General features: G+C 41.8%; 1 protein-coding gene across 4 annotated transcripts in view; it reads left to right on the top strand.

Annotated features, from left to right (window-relative positions):
- Positions 1-21298, top strand: part of ASPH (aspartate beta-hydroxylase) — a 167610-nt gene that overhangs the window by 45308 nt on the left and 101004 nt on the right. For 2 of the 4 annotated variants that reach the window (XM_028147947.2, XM_028147943.2), the window contains 2 exons: positions 17130-17222; positions 19987-20061. In XM_028147947.2, coding sequence (XP_028003748.2) covers positions 17130-17222; positions 19987-20061 — 168 coding nt within the window. Of the gene's footprint in view, positions 1-5129; positions 5172-7286; positions 8040-17129; positions 17223-19986; positions 20062-21298 lie in introns of those variants that run through there. The other 2 variants (XM_028147949.2, XM_028147951.2) reach the window with 2 other exon arrangements.

Here is a 21298-nt window from a genome sequence, read left to right as displayed (position 1 = left end):
GCGACGCCCCCATCACACCTCTGCTGCTGCCACTGCTGGCAACGCAAGCCTCGGCTGGCCCTGGTTACCTGAACCTCGGGTGGCCCTGGGCGGCTGGGCAGCCGTCATCCGAGACTTGCCTGTGCCTCGGGTGTTGGCTGGGCAGCCGCCATCAGAGGCTTGCCTGCACCTTGGGCCGGCCCTGGGCGGCTGGGGGGCTGAAGGGACTTTGGGACTCCGGAGGCAGGCGCCCCAGCAGGCCTGAGGGGACTGGGCGCTGCCATCTTATGGCTGTGGGCACCACCATCTTTGAAGGCATGGCAGTCAATTAGCATATTCCTTATTGGCTGTGGGTGCCACCATATTTGTGAGGGTGTGATGGTCAATTAGCATATTCCCTCTTTATTAGATAGGATTTGCTGGGGTTAGTCCTGGTGAGTGAGAACCTCAGTAGTCACCCATCCTATATAATAAAAGCCTAATATGCAAATAGACCGAACGGCAGAACGACCAGTTGCTATGATGCGCACTGACCATCGGGGCAGATGCTCAATGCAGGAGCTGCCCCCTGATGGTCAGTGTGCTCCCACAGGGGGAGCACCACTCAGCCAGAAGCTGGGCTCATGGCTGGCGAGTGCAGCAGTGGCGGCGGTGGGAGCCTCTCCTGTCTCTGCAGCAGCACTAAGGAGCAGCGAGCAGGTGGGCGATAAGGAGTGAGGGGTCCTGGACTGCGAGAGGGCACAATCTGGGCTGAGGGACCGCCCCCCCCCCCTCAGTGCACAAATTTCATGCACCGGGCCTCTAGTTGTATAATAAAACTTTTTGGTGCTTCTTTTTTTCTTTTTTAAATCAATTTAAAGTGAAACAATTATTGGACATATTTTTTTTAGGACAAATGACCTTTTGAAGTTCATACAAACTGACCTATGCTAACTAGGTCTTCAGGTGATCTTCCTGATATTTCATTTGTATTTGAATCTGTATTTTATCTTTATTCAAACTCTGGCTGTAATCCCTTTCTAAATCTAGTCTTTCAGCTCTGTTATGTTCTAACCCTCCCTTCCCTACTTATCATAGAAGGTTGGGAGGTTTACAGCTTCCTTTTTAAAAAAATGTCTGTGGTAACGTAGATGTCCCAGCTATTTAAAAATACGAAGGAAATTGGTGTAGTGATATGCATTTTATCAAAAGTAGACATCCGTTCTAGAGCAACAGTCTCCCCAGTTCACGGGGCCTTTACTGAGGTGTTTGGACCTTTTCTTTGCTCTCTTTGGTCAATGTTGAAGTAAGTTAGTATGGGGAGGAGGAAGATGAGAAGTCAAGGATCAAAGCGACTCACAGGGGCTGTGGGAGTGACTTAAATGACCTAAGTATAAAATGATGCCCAGCCTGCGAATTCTGTGGCCAACTCTCTGAAATTCTGCAGTAGCTACTTGGGTTTCTGGAATGGAACTAGTCTTCTAAAATTATATCTATTGCATGAGTGTGTGCCCAGGTCCAACCATTGGCTTGATGATTGAGCATTGTAATTTCATACAGGACATTTCACTTTGAAAATGTGGGTAGGGTATGTGGCACTGAGACTATTGCCAAAATAATATTATTACCTTTAGGCAACTCCTTCATGTTCTAAGGGAAGAAATATTAGACCTTTTTTTCCCAGATAGTCAACAGTAGTCACTTAGAAACCGTCAGAATAAACATACAGGACAAAAAGGAAGTAAACAACATGGTGATTTTTTTTTTTTACATTCTCTTTGAGTGTAGCCACAACCTAATGCTTCTTTGACTGCTTTCAATTGAAATATATTCTATCCATAAAAGAACTCTTACCCAAATAGATTACAGAATTCCTTGTCAGTCTCTAATTGATATAATGTTCTCCATACTACTTGGAAATTATTTTTAAGGAGTTAATTGTATTATCATGAATTTTATTTTTGATGGGATTGTTCCTATTTTCCCCCTGGAAAAATAGGGTGCACTTGTTGATTGTTGACCCTGTAAAGAGACTCCACATCAACCACAGTTACAAATGATAAAAGATTAATTTTGCCCAGAATTAGGAATTATATAAAAGCAAAGTCTTGCATACACGCCTTGTGCTTTTCTCTGGGGCCACTTCTCTACTTTCCCAAATTTGTAAATTTCCCCCCTCTTCGTGCTGTCATCAGCCCTGGGTCACCTCTGACCCCTTCTCCACCAGTGGGCTTCGCGCTGTTGTTGGAAAAGAGCTGTTGTAGATTTACCCGAGTTAACCTCTGTGAGGTGCTCTCGGCTGTGCCAGTTCTTCTCTTCAGTGGGTATTCAAAACCCTCCACGCTTGTCCATCTTCCATCCTCTGTGGAGGTGATTTTGCTTTCTGCTTTACCAAGGTAGTCAACCCCGGCTTGGCTTCCATTATCTTCCTTTCCTTACACTGTATGGCATTTACTCCTATAATTGTTTGAATCATTGTTTCCTCTCTCATTGGTCATTTTTTCACGTGTGGCATCTCCTGGTTTCCAAAGTCAACCTTTTCCCATGTGTCCGCTCCTTCTGTGCTCATCATTTCTCCCCTTCCTCACTGGCTCAGTTTCTTTTTGCTATAGGTATGCTTTGTGTCCTCTAGCCTCTAGCCTTCAGTGCATAGGAACATAGATGAAACTCTTCAAAATCTTATTACTCCCCTTCCCCTCCCTCCCCCCCGCCCCCTGCTGGAGAATCTTAGGAAAATACTTGTATGATCAGTTCTAAGGAGTTAAGAGCGGTCCTCATGAGAACTCTGGGTTGTACTCACCTTTCCACCTGTGGTTTCTCATCACTGCAATGTGACCACCTCTGGAACTGCTTGTAAAACTAATTCGGAGACCCTTATGGGACATTTAGTCATTAACTTAATTCAGTCGTGTCCTCATTCCAAACCTTTGTTCCTGCCTTCCTTCCCAAAACTGCTCCTTTAATTTTTAGAACATTGCATTTTCTTGACTTCTCTCTCTATTCTTCAATGCATGGGGGCTTCTCTGTTAATCTCCTGTTTTCCAAGTGCTGGGCCTTCTTTCATATCTATACTATTTCCTTCAGATACTGAATATGATAACTCTGGCTTACATTATTAGCTCAGTATTTGTCATGTCAAAAGTATTGAAAAATTATTGACTATATTCCTTAAGTTTAGAAAAGGTAGCTTAAATTGATACTTTGGAATTTTACACAGTACATTGCATATTGTTAATTTGTACCATTATAAGGATTTATACCCAAGGAAAAGTTTTAAGTACTTATTAGTTTTCCTGTTTCATTAATCTGATAGTGGTCTGGTATTTTAGTTTATTAATAATAAACGTTAGCTTTTTCACCAATATAGTTCTTTTGACCCCAGTGGGGGTGGAGGGTGGGGAGGCTGATTTTCACCACTCTGCTTTGTAACAGGGAATCCAGGGCTGCATTTCAGAGCCTGCAAAAGTCAAGAGGGGACATTAGTGTCACTAAGAGTGCATTCTAGTGATTTATGCTAATTTACTTTTCACATGGGATAATGCCCATATATTTAGAAGTTGGCATTATAAGAATACATTTGATATTTTATTGTAAAATAAATTTTCATCAGGAGTGGTCCAGGAAAGCATTTAGTATCATGTAACATGCTGTTTTCAGTAGCGTTTAGGAAAGAATCATGTTTTTCTGGGAAAATAATTGTCATCACACACTGGCTATGGTTGTGTATGTATATCTGGTAATTGGACTAATATGGAACGGATTTATATCCAGACAGGAAAAGTTAATTCCCACATGGAATAGTTAATTCACATTTCTTTTTAAAATGTAGGCAGTGGTAAGATAGAACTAATACTTCTTTTCCCCCAGGGCAATGATGTGGATAGTTCAACCAAAATAAATTACAATTCTCACATGGACAACTTCATTTTGTTTGTTTTTAAATATTTTTATTGATTTCAGAGGGGAAGGAAGAGGGAGAGAGAGATAGAAACATCAATGATGATCATTGATTGGCTGCCTCCTGCACACCCCCTACTAGGGATCGAGCCCACAGCCTGGGCATGTGCCCTTGACTGGGATTGAACCCGGATCCTTCAGTCCGAAGGCCTGTCGCTCTATCCACTGAGCCAAACCTGCGAGGGCTGGATGACCTCAATTTGATGGAAACCGGAAGTGGGGTGTGATTACAGTTCCGAGAAACATAAAGTGACTGCTACAGTTTCCAACAGGAATAAGTGTAAAAGGGCTAAGGGGGCTTTCTTGTGACCTTAGTTGTAGCGTGACAGACTGTACACGTTGCTGCCTCACAGGAGATGAACACTAATCACTGTACCTCCCACCCTGATGCCTGGAACAGCGATTTTCAACATGTGTGCCGCAAGAATTTTTAAAGCATGCAATACCTGACTGTGTTTTTAAATTTATTTTTTATATATTTTTATTGATTTCAGAGAGGAAGGGAGAGGGAGAGGGAGATAGAAACATCAATGATGAGAGAGAGTCATTGATTGGCTGCCTCCTGCATGCCCCCTAGTGGGGAGTGAGCTCGAAACTTGGGCATGTGCCCTGACCGGGAATTGAACTGTGATTGCTTGGTTCAGAGGTTGACTCAACCACTGAGCAACACTGGCCAGGCTCTGGTGTAATTTTTAAATAAAGTTTGAAACTATGAGGAAAAAAAAGCAATGATTACTCAAATAGTAAAGAGAAAATTCTATGAAAATATACTACCCTTTTGGGGGGATGGCAGTGGTGGTTGGTGGGGAAGTAAATTCCCCAGGTCCTTTCACCCTTGGTGCTTGTAATTGATGGTCTGCGTCACTGAGCGAAGTCCACTGATTTCCATGCGCCCCTGAGAAGGAAGCACCATTCCCCGCGGTAATGAGACATTTCTAAAGCCAGCCGTTTTCCCACGTCTAAGGCAAGTTGTGAAGTTGACGACATCATGGGCTGATTATCATGGTTATTTTTTCTCTTATAAGTAGCGAAAGTAAGGTTCCAAAATGGCATACACGATAGATGTACATATGTTGAAGGAGTGTATTTTTTTTTAAATAGTGAATTTAACTTCTATTTAACAGGCACATGGATTTTTAACTGCTCTATAGATACCTAATTTTTACTCAATTTAATTTGTTTATAACCTATTTTCATCTTATAAATATCAACAGAAGGACCCGGTGGGGTAGCCAAGAGAAAAACTAAGGCTAAAGGTATTTTCTATTTTTGAAATTAGCCTTGAGTGAGGCAAGTGTAATGCATGGCATTTTCTAAATATGTTCTGTAAATGCAGCTACTAATGCAAACATTACTGCTTTTTGGTTTGGGGTTCCCTTTGGTCATAAGTAGTTCTATCAAGACCTCGTTAGAAATTTTTCTGCCTCGAGCCTGTAATACTAATTTTCTTTCAATATCGTCCAACTTCAGAAGTCTTCAAATTAAGAACACATATAACACTATCATGATATTGTTATACTATGTATACATTTACATATACAATTTCTACCCTCCATCCTAAAACCTTACTTAGTCTGAATTTTTAAGTTACTGTTGGGGGGAAAAAAGGTAAATTCATCAGTGATTGATTTCATTTCTTCAAAAAGCTCTGATGAGTTTTCATAGGGCACAGTAAAAGCTAGTGCGAGGAAAGTTGTAGTCCTCATGAACTTAAATGTATAATCTGGAGCACTGTGTTATGTTGGTACAGGATTTGCCACGTTTACTCTTTGAGTTCTTTAGAAGTGATTGTACCCGTGAACCATTCTGTGTAGGCTAACAGCTTATTATTACAGCTTATTTTATGTCTCTCTGGTATTTCTTGTTCGCAGGTAAATATTTATGGCCTTCCCAGAGAGGGGCCTGGGGGCAGTGCATGTTTTTCTTTATGAATTTGTAATATTCTTTGGTGTTGAAGTGCTTGGCATATTTGTAGTGTGTTCGTTTTTTGGGCGGGTGAAACTTGCACTATGTGAGTTGCAGGCTTTTTGATAGGCATTTTAATGTAAGGTTAGGATATTTTAATGTTTTAACTTTGTATATCTCACCTGAATAATTCCTGGGAAGAAAACAGAATTTTCACCATTTCATTCATACATAAATAATTACAAAATAAATGGCCAAAAAAGTGTAATTTCACTTCTTGCTCTGGAGAGGCCCCTGAAGCATTAAAGGTCGAATGTCCTAAAAACCTGTGCGGAGTAAGACCTGGCAGCATTGCTCTCGCAGAGTCGTTCCCTGTGCTGCTGTGGGAATAGCACTGAAGTAGGATGAGGACTTGGATGGCTGGTTCTCTGTGATTGCTATTTTGCATTTTTTACAAGATTTTAATCAGAGTTTCAGGAAGAATTGAGTAACATTTTGTGCTCTGTGAGTTTTACATAATTTTGGTGGGCAAAAACAACTTCCACATTTTGTTATATTAGAGAAATCTTTTGTGTCCCTTGTTTCTGCTTAAATGCTACAATATGCCATAAACACCTGCTTCTCTTACAATTTCCTAATGAGAGAGCAGGAGGCGAAATTCAGACCTTTGGCTAGCAGCCCTGTTCAACTTTACATAAAGCAAAGAGAAAGCAATGTCTCCCACGAGATTTGGAGTTTCCATTGAATTGCTCTCTTCCCTAAGAGCATGGACAACATAGTATATATGCTGGCTTGAGTGGTTCGACATAAATTAACAGGAAATATATTTAAAGGAATACTGATTTCATAATATTGAATGTGAGTAGAAAAGAAATTCTGATGATCATTTTGATACAATAGATAATGAATTTAAAATTTTATACTCATGGATATTGCATTTTTCTTAGTTAAAAAATTTAATCAAATTTAATGGTCTTCAAGGATGAATCGCACAAATATTTTAAGAGCATACTTTTTTTGGTTAGAGCTAAAACTTTTTACATTATATTTGTACAAATACGAGTTACAGAAAATCTGTTCTTCTGTTGTCAGTGTTCCTTTAATTATGCCCTGACAGTTGTGAGATGTGCCTTGTTAACACTGTCAAGTGCTGCCTTTCTGGATGCCCTCATTTGAATAATCCTGCATGCTCACCTTGTTTGAAGACACATCATACCGTATCTTAAGCTGGAAAATATGATAGCAAGTTTCTGGAATTTCTTTTCTAGCCGATACTTCATAGATCTTAGCATCTGTGTTTAACCAGCTTAAATCTAGTCTATTAAAGTCACTTTTGAATGATCATTTATGTGTGGGGGGGAGATTTAAAGAAAGACAATACTTTTGCACTAAGCATCTGTTCTGTGAATTAAGAGATTCTTTCAGTAAACGTTTTTCCCTTTGATTGGATAACTTGACTGTGAAAGAACTCACTAAAGAAGAGTTCAAGAAGGAGAAAGAGAAGGCCGAGTCGAGGAAGGAGAGTAAGAATGAAGAGAGAAAAAAGGGGAAGAAGGAAAAAGAGGATGACCGGAAGGCTAAGAAAATCGCCGATTCCGATATGTCCAGGAAAGAGTCTCCTAAGAGTAAAAAGGACAGAGAAAAGGAGAAAGTGGGACCAGATAAAGGTTCTAAAACCAAGGAAAATAAGAAAAAATCAACAAATGTAAAGGATGTTTCTAGTAAAATGACATCCAGAGACAAAGATGAAAAGAAGGAAGGAAGAAGTTCTAAACAGGCACAGGTAGCAAAGGGAAATAACCAGAAAAGAAAGAACTAGAGCTCTGACATCACCGCCCAGGGCCTGGCCATGTTCTCCACCGGGATTTGCTGCTAGGAGCAGAGTCAATGAAGTATTGCTCTGGTTGGGGAAGATGTGTGTGTTAGCCATTGAATGTCTCTACTGGTGCTCAGCAAGTAAATTCTTAGAAATTTCAGTACCCTGTCTAATGCTTCTAAATATAAAAGATGAAGCTTTAAAAATATGTAATAAAATGTGATGTAATAGCATTCTATTTTTATTAATTTATTGATCATGTATCCAGATAAATGTATATTTATAACATGAATTATAATGAACTTATTAATATATTGAATACTTTCATTGGAGTTGAATAAGAATATTAAGATTTTTAAAAGTATTTATATGCAGAGTGATGTAACTTTCAGGGATAATAAGCAGTCAGGTAGGTAAGAAGTTACCATCTTTCTCTATTTGCCCTTGGTTTTCCTCCTCCTCCTCCTCCTCCTCCTCCTTCCTGCTTCCCTTTCACCTCCCCCATCCTTTCTCTTCCCAGGAACTTCCTCAAGCTCAGGTGACATCCCTGCATTCCTCCCTCCCTAGGCTCTGATCCCCCACCTCCTTGTCTCATCAGGGGCTACCCTTTCCTCAGGCTCTTCCCTGATTAATTCAGCCTTCCCTTCTCCCATCTCTCCTATTAAATCTATCTCCTTCACCCCCTTTCTTCATTTCTCCAAGCTTCCCCACACTCCTTAGCACTCCTCCGCTACCTCTCTCTCCCACCAGTCCCCCATCTCCTGTCTGTGCCAGACACACTGTCCTGGGATCTCCATACAGTCATGAAGAAAAAGAATTTTATTTAGAAGCATCATTTTAGAACACTTTTATTTATATCTTTACAGACTCAGAATAGTCTTAGAAAGGCTTTAATTATTCAAATAGGATAGCCTTTCATTTTATATCACAATTTTTTTCAGTTATTTTGGTGGATACCATATATTTCTTTTCATATTTGATTGTGTCATAATTGTTTACCATTTCTAAGGGGTTGTAAATTTGAAATCCAATTAAAGGTCAGAATTCAGTTAAGAAAGTATTTAAATAAAATGAAATTTCAGTTTGAGTGCATTTTTACAAATGGTTTGTCCTATTCTGTGCATGAGTTCTTAAATCTCTAATTGTGACTACTGTAAAATGTAGTTACTGAATGAAGAGCACCCTGATTGGTTGTAACAATTAAAACTGCTGCCACAAAGATTTTATTTAAAAAGTAATTATTCATCTTTTCTTATGAAGAGCTTAAAAACAGGTATTTTGACCTAATTAAAGATACTTCATGTTGGAAATGAATGAACAGATGTTTCTAAAAGTATTGTGTGCCTTTTTAAAAAATGTTTTTATTGATTTTAGAGAGAGAGAGGAAGGGAGAGAGAAATATCAGTGATGAGAGAGAATCATCATCACGCACCCTAATGGGGACTGAGCCCACAACCCAGACATTGAACCATGACCTCCTGGTTCATAGGTCTATGCTCAACCACGGAGCCACACCAGCCAGGCTGTAATCATCTTTTTGAAAAAATATTTTTATAGGATTTTCAGTTTTACTTTATAGGTGATTTGCATTATGTAGAGAGAGGGCTCAACATTTCACAATGAGAGAGAGACTGGTAAAGGATTGACATAAATCAGTCCACATGAATGCTTGGGTTAATCCAGGGGACTAATTCTGTGATTAATTCATCGAGAATATTTTATAGTGTTATGCTCACTTTGTAATTTTAGAGGTACCCATGATTACTTGGATAATAAGGACTCTTTAAACTTCCATTAAAAAAGAACGATAGTAAACAAATATGGTTTTTTATTTTAAATGTTTTATGCTAACTGTGACGTCATAGTCCATGAAATGGATCTGGTGAATTAAACTACATGCCTACTGACTTTGGTTCCTTTCTCCCGTGTCCTCCACCATTCCTTTTTCTCTTACTGCCCATTGGTAACAATGCTCCAAATTAATTACCAGGATAATTTCACTATAACATGCATCTTGGTGATATTGGTTTTCATCATTTGTAAATTGAAGATAACACCTTCCCCTGAAGGTGGCTGTGAGAACTAGCTAGTGTTACATGGGACCTGACTTGTTCTACTGAGAGAACTGAGAGGGCAAATAACAGTAATTGTAAATGTTACATATGTGTAAAGCTGTAAGAATGCTTTGTGATTTAAAGGATACTGCTACACAGCATGAAAATACAAGATATGAAAAGACAAAAGTTGTGAAATAATTAACTGTACTCTTAAGTATATGGTATAATCCAGAAATTTTATAACCAGACTCATGATGAAAAATTTACTTACAAATTTGCTTTTCACTTGGGACATGGTATTCTAGAAGCAGTTTTATGGTCTTTAGAGGTTTTCTACTCCAATCCACAAAAACTCTAAATTTCTAATAATTCAGTTCTGCAGGTCTCAGTGTTTCTGTAGAAAAAGGCATTCATCATTCTTCCTCAACATATTAGGAGCATATGTAGTTTTACTTGTAAGTTTATTTATTATCCATGTTTCTTTTCATCTTACCTTATAATAGACAAATATGCAAATTGACCGCACCTTCGCTACGCCAAGCCACGCCCACCAACCACGCCCACCAGGAAACCGTTGCAGGGACGTTGGGGTGTGGCGGAGCCCAAGGCCGGGAAAGCCGCCCAAGGCTTTCCCAGCCTTGGGCACCAGCAGGGAGCCTGCGGCCGATCGCAGGAAACCACTGGGGGTCAGCTCCTGCGATCGGTAGCAGGGACACTGGGTGCGGCCGAGCCCAAGGCCACCGCCGGGGCCAAGCCCCGACCCTGAAAGAAGGCAGAAGGCGGTGGCCACAGCCAAGGCCTGGGTCCCCGGTGCAGGCAGTCAGGTGAATGAAGGTCTATTGCACGAATCTTCGTGCAAACGGGCTACTAGTTATATATGAGAATCCATTCAAATCAGCACATGTGGGCAAAAAACAAACCTTGACTGGATCACATAATTGTGAAGCCCAGGAATAACCGTGGGTTATGCTGGATGTAGGTTCTCCAACATCCCTGGCCCCTCCCCGTGTTGGCTTGCTTCTCAAGCAGCCTGGCCCAGAACGAGTCACGTGGGCTCACGTTCAACTCACAGCCTGTAGATTGGGGGTGGGGGTGGGGGATGGGAGTAACAAAGCTGTGCTTGGCAAGACCATGGTCATGTGAGTCCCCTCCCTCAGAACTGTGGGGTGAAGGAAAACCAGCTTCCTAACAGAAAATGAGTGGTCCTCTGCCTGAAGAAGGGGAACAGGTGCAGGTCAGGTTGAGCAGTGACTACCTGTACCCTGTACTTCACCTGCACTAAATGCAGGTGGTTTATGGAGTTTGTTTTCTCCTCCTCTTCTCACCCCAAGTCTATTTTGCTACTGGGCAAATCCAAGGAGTTGAGTGGGATGGGTCTAAACGAGTATTTCAGAGTCAGAGCCATCCCAACCCTTGGTTAGGGATAATCTTGGACAATTGGAGAAATACAAGAGAATATTGTCATATGGTAAATGCTACCACTTAATTATCTGTTAATTGAGGTTTATTTTGTTGTTAAGCTCTTTCCACTTTCCCCTGGTTTTATTTAAAGAGAAAGTTTTGTTTTTAGGAAACAAAGGGTGACCCGTCTTGTTTGGGGTGATCTGAAAAACCCTCAGTAGTACTCTTCAGCCTCATGCCCCACCTCCTCCACTTGGTAAACCACATGCACTAGATGTTTGTTGCCATTTGCAAACCATTTTCACATAGAAATCAATTTCTGCAAAAGCTTCAGTTTTGTAAGCCCTACAGAGCAGAAAGGCCTCTGTTTTCCTTTTTGTTCTCATTTTAGAACCTCATTTGATTTCACTCTATGTATGTATTCATCACTTTATTATCTATACATTATAGAGGTCTGTCTGTCAGTTATTCCTTCCTTGCCTCAAACATTACTTGGCTTGTGTTCTAAAAGATGAGAGGAAGTCATACGCTTAAAGTGTCTGTGTGATTTTTGATAATTATATAAAACACCCATTTTCCATGTATTGATTCATTCAACAAATAGTCTGACCATCTGCAGCTGACCAGGGGCTGTGCCTGGCACTGGGGATACAAATGGTCAAGGTGGCTACAGGCCCTGCAGTGCAGTGCTGTGAAATAAGCAAGGGGTTGAGGAAGAAAACAATGAAACTAGCTACTGCCAGTTCTGCCCACTGTTCCCCTCTGCCTAGAAGGTGCTCCTACCCTGTGTGGTGGGCCCCCTTCTCCCTGCCTTCCAGGATCCAGCTGTGTCGTCACATCTGCACCTGCACTTTCTCTGACCCTCTCCTAGGTGGTTGGACTGCGTGCCCACCACTGTGCTTCATTCCTGGCCTTTGCTTTGCTACCAGACTATGATTTATGTTTAGTCTCTATCATAGTAACTGATAATAATAGGCATTCATTGTATGTTTGTTGAATGGTGAACATATAAAATTATATTAAAAAGATAAAGTATATATTGTTTTATAAAAAAGAAAAACCCAGAAGTTGCTTCAGTAATGTTTTAACCACCTTGGAAGTTGCCTATAGCTATGTTCATGCTGCTGTGTGTATGTGCCCAGGGAGGGCGGTACATTTGTTTCTTTAGAAGAAATAAAGGAAAATATAAATTAGGGGGGGGGGGGAATGATATATTTGGTGGGTTTAAATTCTTAAAACCCTTGTAAGAAGGTACTATGTGGAAACCAAAGCTGTGGCACTGGTAATGTGCCCAGGATGGGGTTCCAGTGGCATTTAAAGGCAGCCCTCTTGGTTCGTGGGCCCGAGCGTCTACACTCCATCTTGTGTTATAAGATGTTAAGTGGAATCTACTCCATTCCAGTCTTCGTGGAGTCCTCTCATTGGTTTTGAAACCAGGCTCTTGGGAGGCCTTTTGGAACTTTTCATTTATTTTTTGAGGTTTACATCATCCTCTTTTTGAAATCTGTCCATCTTGAGTTGCATGAAGATGCTTTGAATCTGGGGACCTCGCTGTGTATCATGGGGCAGCTCTTAGTTCCTGGCAGTTATAGGTAAGTTATAGGACTGCTGTTGGATACCTACTAACATCTGTATTTGCTGATTATAAAATCAGGAACCACAATACGGATTCCCATGGTCCCATTAGTATGCATGCCTTTCTGGTTTATTGATTTCCCAGAATATTTATCAAGTTTCATGTCCGTAAGAGGGTTGTTTTTGGGATGTATTGATTTAAACTACTTGCATCTGAAGCAGTCGCAGTCCTGAGCATTTCCCCTTCACAAATAACAGCAGCTGGAGTAACCTCGATAGGTAGCATCAAAATTTCCACCAGTGCGTACACCACTGCTTAGTAAACCAAGGATCGATAAACTGAAGTTTAAAAAAGTCTTAGCTTTTATGGGCGAAGTAGATGAAATTCTATAAAGCATAATACTATTCCTAATTCCCAGAGTTTATTGCGGAAGTGTTTTGTATATAATTCTTATGAAAAGCGAATCATTCTATTTCACTCAGAGTAAGGGCCTCCCTGGTCCCTTGTCCAGGACCTGTCTCACTCTCACACCTCCCCCCACCCTTGCTCACTCCAGCTGCATTAGCCCCCTGGGTCAGCTGGCTCCCAGGACCCTCCCTGCTGAGGAATTTTGAACTTGTTGTGCCAAAACCTTACCTGGAGCACTTTTCCCCAAGGTAACTCGAGCAGTGAGGTACCTGCCCACAGCTTATCCGTGTGTCCCTTCCTCATCAACTTAGCACAAATAGCCCCGCCCCCCCTCCCTCAGGGCCAGGCACCCGCTGTCTCACTCTTCCTCATCCCATCTTCCCATCCCATGTACTCTCAATATTTTGTGTTTCTTATTTTTATCATTGTTCCCTCTCTGGGGGAGCTAGGGCTTTTGTGTGCTTGTTTTCTGTATGTTCATTGAATGGCAAACAGTGCCTTGCATTAGCAGGTGCTAAATATTTGTTGAGTGAATAAATGCAATATGCAAAATTTAGTAAGTTTTAAACTTCCTTACATATGGGGGGGGGAATACATTTATCCTTTCCCATGTGATCAGATGGAGTTGCGGATAACTTCTTCCGTTTTTTATTTAAAACTGGAGGAAAACTTATGAATTTCTTAAATACAAACACGATTTTAAAATTTTTTCTTCATTTATCAGATGTACCTAAAGGACTAAAAATAAGGTACGTTGCACGGGAATGCATTTATTTTCTAAATCACACAGGGGCCGTGCGGTTGACTCACAGCCTTCCTTCAGCTCTGCGTAGTTCAGCTCGTGGTTTGCGGCCAGCCTGTTCCTCTTGCGGGTGTAGCAATGGGAGGGGGTTCTGGTTTTGACTGTGAAAACCGAAAGGGGAGGCGGCGAAGGAGACGGGAGAGCAGGGTGTCCTCTGCTTCTGGACACAGTCTTGTCGGAAAGAGGAGCGTGCAGCTGGGAGCCCGGGTTGCAGCCTGAGGACGAAGCCGGTGCTGAGTGAGCAGCCTGCCAGGCACTTCTTAACCGGATAATAAAGTCCCTTCTTGCTCAAGCCTGTGTGAGTTCGTGTGTTGATATATGGGGCCCCAGGAACATCCGAACTGATCCGTTCATTTCATAGTAATGTTGGCTGTTTCCCTGCTCCGCCCTTTCCTTGGGTACCTCATAATAAACCCAATTGGAAACCTCTCCTTGGATTGTGAATTGACCTTACGTGCATTTCCCTCTTCTTTGTTTCCTTTTTGCCTGAGATGGTATATGGCACGTGGACTGACCCCTGTTCTCTGAAGAGCACGTACTCATGGACTGAAGTAGATTGGGGGGGCAAGAAAAAGATTTGGAAACGCCAGGGCTAATTCTTCCCCGTGGGCTGTCAAAGCAAGAGTTCGTCCATCTGGAATGTGTTTTCGTTAAATTTCGGGAACCGTATAGGCTTAGGGAAGATGTGTTAATATGATCCTCAGCTGCTTTGGTCTACAGTATTGTTTACTTTTGTGCCGATTTCCCTTCTGCAAAATAGCGGCGACCAGGTAGCAATAAATGGACAACGCCTCTGCCACTTCGGACGGAAAACAAAACTGCTAAATGTGTGCTCCTGTTACATGCTTTTGCTTTCTTCTGTCCTTTTCCTTCACCTTTTTGCGATTTCAATTTTAGAGACAAATAACCACCACGTGGATGTAGAGAAAGCCGACCCGAGGGGCATTTTATGTCGGAATATTGGCGTCCTAGTCGTTTCCAAACACTTGCAGCAAAGAAATTGTTTTTTCAAATGAAGCTCTTCTCAAAATCCAGTTAGGGGGGCGGGATTTTAAGGCAGTTCAAGTCTTTGTTGTTTGGTGGGGAAATTTTATTGCCTATTGAAACCTATGGAGTACAGGTTGAAAACCTAACTACCTGTGGGCTTCGTGAAAAATCACCTGTCACTTTCCATTCAGACGGAGGTGCTTTTGGGGAGTGAAATAATGACACCAGGACCACAGATAGCAGTCCGCTGGGCCTGTCCCAGGCAAGCTAGGGTTGTGCTGCTGTACTAGTGGGTGCTGAGCACAGCGTGAGTCTGCCCGGGAAACAGTATTGGGGAAATCTACATGAACTCCTGTGCCCACCTTTGCAGCCCTAAACCACAGCAGTGCCGCCAAGGAGCCTGGCCCCACAGCGTGGGGAGTCACCACCACTGGGTGTGTTCAGCAAGTGTTTATTGAGCACCTGCTGTGTGCTGGGTGTTTTCTGAGGTTCTGAGAGCAGCAAGACATGATTCTGAAGGTGTAGTATCCTCTTCATTCAGCAGACCTTGGCAACGAATAGTTCCATACTTGCACCATTAACATTTGAGAGATGTAAGAATGGATGATTTAAGTGGAAAATGGCATGGGAGCTTTCAGCCCTGAATTTGGCATTTAAAATTCGATGTATTTTTTTTAAAATATATTTTTATTGATTTTTTACAGAGAGGAAGGGAGAGGGATAGAGAGCTAGAAACATCGGTGAGAGAGAATCATCGACCAGCTGCCTCCCGCACACCCCCTACCAGGGATGTGCCCACAGCCAATGTACATGCCCTTGGCCGGAATCGAACCTGGGACCCCTCAGTCCACAGACCGACGCTCTATCCATTGAGCCAAACCGGTTTCGGCTCGATGTATTTTAATAGGCCTTCATCTTTAACACTCCCCCACCCTTCCCCCCACCCCGTGAAATTGAACTACAGTTAGCACCGCACCGGTGGCTGTCTGTGTATATTCCCTTAGGGATCGATTTGATAGCTGTAAGTCACTTTATGGTCAGGGATAGAACGCAGCTGTGTGTGTCGGTGCTTATTTTACTAGTGGATGGTTTTTGTGGAAGTCGTGTTGAAAATAACTACGGGAAATAAAATGACGAGGTGTGGTCCTGTGTATCTTGTCTCAGCATCTTCAGGGTTTGGGAGAAGACGGTGGGAGTATGTTTCGTGAAGGAGAGAAAAATGAAGAGATAAAAGGGAATGATCAGGAAAAAATAGAAAAAAAAATCAAGAAAGAAGAGTAAGAGACATTTAAATGAGCATTTTCTGGACTACAATGGAATATGAATTTTTAAGAATTTATAAAGGTGCTTAAGAGTGGAAAAATGCCTCTCAGGTCACCTGTTCACTTTAGACCCTTGACGGACACAGCACGCCCCCTTCAGTAGCCTCGGTTGGTACATGGCTCTCAGTCGGGTAGTGAGGAGCCCAGGGTTTGGTGTGCAGCATCCACACACTCTTGAACCTAGCTAGTTTAGCTTTCTAAATAGTTGCATTTGATGGAGGGTATATTTTAATGTTCTACCTACAGCACAGCAAAGGACTAATTCAGTATAACACATTTTAGACTGGTATTGACTTTAAAATCAGCGTTCATGTTAATGTGCCCCGTTTTATTTTTCTTAAGACATAAGAAAGAACTTTTTAAATCTGTATCTTTTAGCTCTTATGGAATAATATGATTGACTTGGTTACCTTTAGAAGATTGTAAGTAGTCACGTATGATGTCTTCTCACTTTTACCTACAGTTTTCATGAAGAATAAACACTTACATGTCAATCAGAATTAGTGTGCTCACAAAGAACAGTAGGAAGTCCAAGTATATCCTAATTATCTTTTTGCTGAATTCAGAGTTCAGGATTTAGAAATTCATTAGTCACTCATAGACACGAGCTTGAACTCCTACTGAGCTGCTTTTGGCAGGTTCAGACGTGACTTTACATTTTAAAGATTCGCAAACATTTAAACAATTATTATTATTATTATTTTTTAGTGAAAGGTCAACTTTGGTAGAGATGTGAAAGCCCATGTGACGTTAAAGAGCAAACTGCTTTCCCACTTCCGTTGTTTAACCTACCAATGTTTTCGTGTAGAATAAAGTCTTGTAACCTTTGAGTGACTTGCACTATTGATGAGGTGTTTGAAAATATTTGTCCTGGTTTGACATGTCAAAAAAGAGAAAACAAAAACAAACAAACAAGTTAACTTTGTGAATAAAAATGCAGGCCTTAAAGAAAGATCTGCCTCCAAGCCGACAGTGCCACCAGAAGAGGCTGAAACGCACCCTCGGCCAGAGGAGCAGGTGCCCCCGGGAACAGGTAAGCTTGGCTGTATTCTGACCCCATGCACCTCAGCCGGCCAGGTATCCCGGTTTGCAGTGTCCAGAATCGTGGTTTACCCATAATTTGTTTCTCAGTGTTTGCAAATTGTGAAATATTCTTTCCCTGAAATTTTATAGTAAATTGAATTGTTTTCTAGTAAAAACGTACAAAGGATGATTTTAATTTCTGAGATCAAGAGTCGAAGGCACAGAGAGAGAGTTGCTCACTGCCTGAGACCACCGTTGTGAACATCAGAATGTTTCTCCATTCAAATTCCAGGACTGCTGTTACCTTATCACCTTGAAAGGAAAGTTAGACACAGATTGTACAATAGTTTGTCATCATTTCTCATGTTATTTAACAGAGTAGGTCTACTGAGCTCCCAATGACAGTCTCCTTTCTACATCAAAAGGCTTCCCACCTTCATGCATCTTCGAAGCCAGTTTTACATATTCATGAATTCCTAGATCAATTCAAGTACAGTGTATCATAGTCACCCACGGGGTGAAAGCTGAAATCTCTTTATAACTTGGTAAATGAAATTTGAATCCATTACTATTCTTTCTTATTTATGCTAAGATGATATTTATTACAAAGTAATTTCTGCACATTTTTTATTTACTCAGTTCTCAAACATTTGGTTTCATTTTGCCACCTAGTGGAAGTGTTAGGTATAACACCACATTATTTACCAGCAACTTAGGTCCTGATTTTATCACTTCGATGAATAATATTTCCTTCCTTCCTTTTAAGATCAGTTTGCCGATTTGATTTTTAAATTTGTTCAAATAATAATCGTAGGAGAATTTACTGTCTCCCTCCCATTCCAGTAGAATTGCTATAAGCATACCCTGGCAAAAGTGATTTTTTAAGAGATAATTTAAATGGGTATTTGGATTTAGCATCCTAGATTTTACTTTGTGCTAAATAAATTATAATGAAAAACTAGGACCTACTCTGAAATGTACCATTTGCTTTCATTCTTTAAAATTTTTTTTTATATTGCTCTTTGCATAGTACTGATAATTTGTCCTAACTCTGAGTTTGTCACCACCCCATATCCTTTTCAACCTCCCGGCTATATTTGGTTTAGTGTAAATGTTGCCTTCTCACCCTTCCTCTCGTCTGACTTAGCTTCTCTCTCTTCTCTGACTACCACCTATTCCATACACACCTCTCATTAAAATGCAATACGGTAACCCCTCTCTCTGCTCCAGTCCCTCTCCTGGCTGTTCTTGCCAGGCTTTTGAAAGTGGAATCTATAGTCATTTTCCTTGCTTTCCCATCAGCCTTGAACTCACTCTCCATCTGGCTTCTGCCTCTACCAACCCTCCCCCGGGGCAGGGAAGCGCATTACGGAATCACGGGGCAGATGAAATAGCTCGGTGCACGCCCACATTCACACCGGTGCTGTGGCAGAGGGGCTACGGAGCCTGGTCTTAGACTCCCATCTGTTCTGTAGAGCTTAGGTTTCCCTCGCTGCTGGCACCGGAGCCATGGAAAGGCTAAGCAGAGGATCAGACTGCCACCGTCCGCTTCTCCTTAAGTTATGTCCTCTGTGCAAGGCGGTGACACCGGGAGGCCAGTTGGGAAGCGATCACGGGCCTTGTGAGGGATGCTGAGGGGAGGCTAGAGATGGGCAGGCTCCCCTAGTTACATGGGGCTGTGTTTAGAAGTGGTTTGTGAAACATAAGCATCTGTAAGAATAGAAGGCACGCTTTGTGCTTTAGAAAGGGTGGTGCAGTGTGATTAGCAAAACAGGTTGAATAGTGTCCGCGTAACGATAGCTTCTGGTCGGTTGTGCGATGTTGCAATAAACCTGATAATCCGATAAGCACCACAGTGGTGTCGGAATGTCATTACTGTGTGGCTCGCTTTGTAATTGATATCTGCTTGAATCTCTGACTCCGACTGGCAGAGGGGGTTCTCCAAAGCAGAGAGGATTGTCAGTTATAATGTCAGGTTTTTTACTCATGATTCCTGGCAGCTTCTGCGAGTGGTCAGCCAACCCTGCCCAGCGCAGTCCTCATACCAGCCCGGGCCTCTCTCTGACGTCTGGGAAGGAAGACGTGCATTAATGTAGATTGCACTGACAGTGTACGTTAACGCATACTAATCTTATCTTACATAGTTTTACCATTATTCCTCAGTACTTTCCTTTCTGAAAGCTTTGCCCTCCCCATTTTTTCTATTCCATCATTAGTATGAATTTTGTTCATTAGAAACTGAAATAATTTTGCTCTGATTGAGGTATTTTTTAAAAATATATTTTATTGATTTTTTAACAGAGAGGAAGGAAGAGGGAGAGAGAGTTAGAAACACTGATGAGAGAGAAACATCAATCAGCAGCCTCCTGCACACCCCCCTACTGGGGATGTGCCCGCAACCAAGGTACACGCCCTTGACCGGAATCGAACCTGGGACCCTTGAGTCCTCAGGCTGACGCTCTATCCACTGAGCCAAACCGGTTAGGGTGGTGAGGTATTTTTTTAAGGAAAAATCTGAACCCAAATTAGTTTTCTTGTATTAAAATCTTATGAAGACTTAAAGCATTTATATCTACTGTCAAGATAAAATCGATTTGAAATATCTACCATATTTGCCAACATAGAAAAAAACTGGTCAACTGGGAAGAAAAAGATGCGTAGTTGATTGGCCTATATTTTCATTCGAATGTATGTTTATACCGGGATGCCATATTTCAGGTTCTACATTAATGTTTAGATCTTTTCCACTTAGTTATGTTTTATAATTATTTTAGGACCTCAGCCTGTTGAAGATGAAATACAAGAAGAAATCCATTCCTCTCTCCATGAAACAGTATACACAGAACATGGTATGAATTAAAATCTGTCTTTTTTCTCATGCATTACTGAAATAGGTAAATGATTTAATGATTTGGACATTATTTTAAAATTTAAATAGTAATTGTTTTTTTTAAAATTATTCAATGACAAATAATTTTGAAATAGCACTAAACTTGTTTTACTCCACCTTACTATGAGGGAACTTACTGCATACATCCAGTAAAGAAATGGTAGGAATACATAAACAAATTGAGACCAATGATAGGTACATCAAGAACAGGGAGGAAGAAAATAGGACACAACCAACAAGCGGTAATGGGCTATGGGTGCTATCGCCGACCCTCACGTTTCACTGCCTGCTTGGGAGACGCCAGAGCATGATGGGTCAACTTTGAATTATGTCGGTCATGTTATCAGAGAGGAAATTAACGAGATCTACTTAGAGAACAGAAAACATTTGCCCAGCGCTTGCATCTGAAAAATTCCTTTTGTGATCTTCTGTACGGAGAATATGAGAGGATACTTTAGAAACCAAGGTTTTATGACTGTTTCTTGAAGCATCCCTTGATAAAAGCAGAGGGTACCATTTCAAAACGCAACTCACAAAGGGATTTTGAAGGGGGAAGAACATGTGGTGCCCCGATACCTCCGATGGTTTGGTGTGAGCTAAAGGTCGTCCTAAAGGAAAAAAAATTGTGTCTTAAAAACACACAATTGCCATGATATAAATTGGGCTTTAGCAGGCGTACTAACTGCCTCTTTCAGGCTTAGGTGTTAGCGGGGTAAGGGCACAGCATCCCATCTGGCTCCCTCTGTGCTGATGGGGAGACGGGCCCTTGCTGAGCTGTAGGTCTTGCCATTGGCTGCTGGGGGTCCAGGAGCCCGGTCCTTCCGTTGCTGTGTCATCTCAGCCAGGAACGCCACTGAGATGCAGTCTTACTGAGATGAGTGAGTGGGTAGAACGGGGTAAGTCTGTGATGGGGAAAGAGGATGCAGGCAGGGCTCACCCTCTGAGGGCAGCAGAGGCCCCTGAGGAAAGCACGTGCTGGTTTAGGAGCTGAGGGTGGTGTGCGCTGAGCCAGCCCATGGTGTCAGCAGGTGTTGGAAGCACAGGGCAGGTGGGAAGAAAGTCCAGGGGGAAAGAGGATGGGAAAGTCATTGAGGGTGGCGGCACGTGGGGGCGCAGGTGGAGAGCCATGAGGGAAAGGATATTCCTACTTGATTCCAAGTAACTGAGACCATCGGGGGTGTCGCATGTCCTGCACT

Source organism: Eptesicus fuscus, chromosome 19 (assembly GCF_027574615.1).
Source record: "Eptesicus fuscus isolate TK198812 chromosome 19, DD_ASM_mEF_20220401, whole genome shotgun sequence".
In the NCBI taxonomy this organism is placed as follows: Eukaryota; Metazoa; Chordata; class Mammalia; order Chiroptera; family Vespertilionidae; genus Eptesicus; species Eptesicus fuscus.
This window is presented reverse-complemented; position numbering and strand designations above follow the sequence as displayed.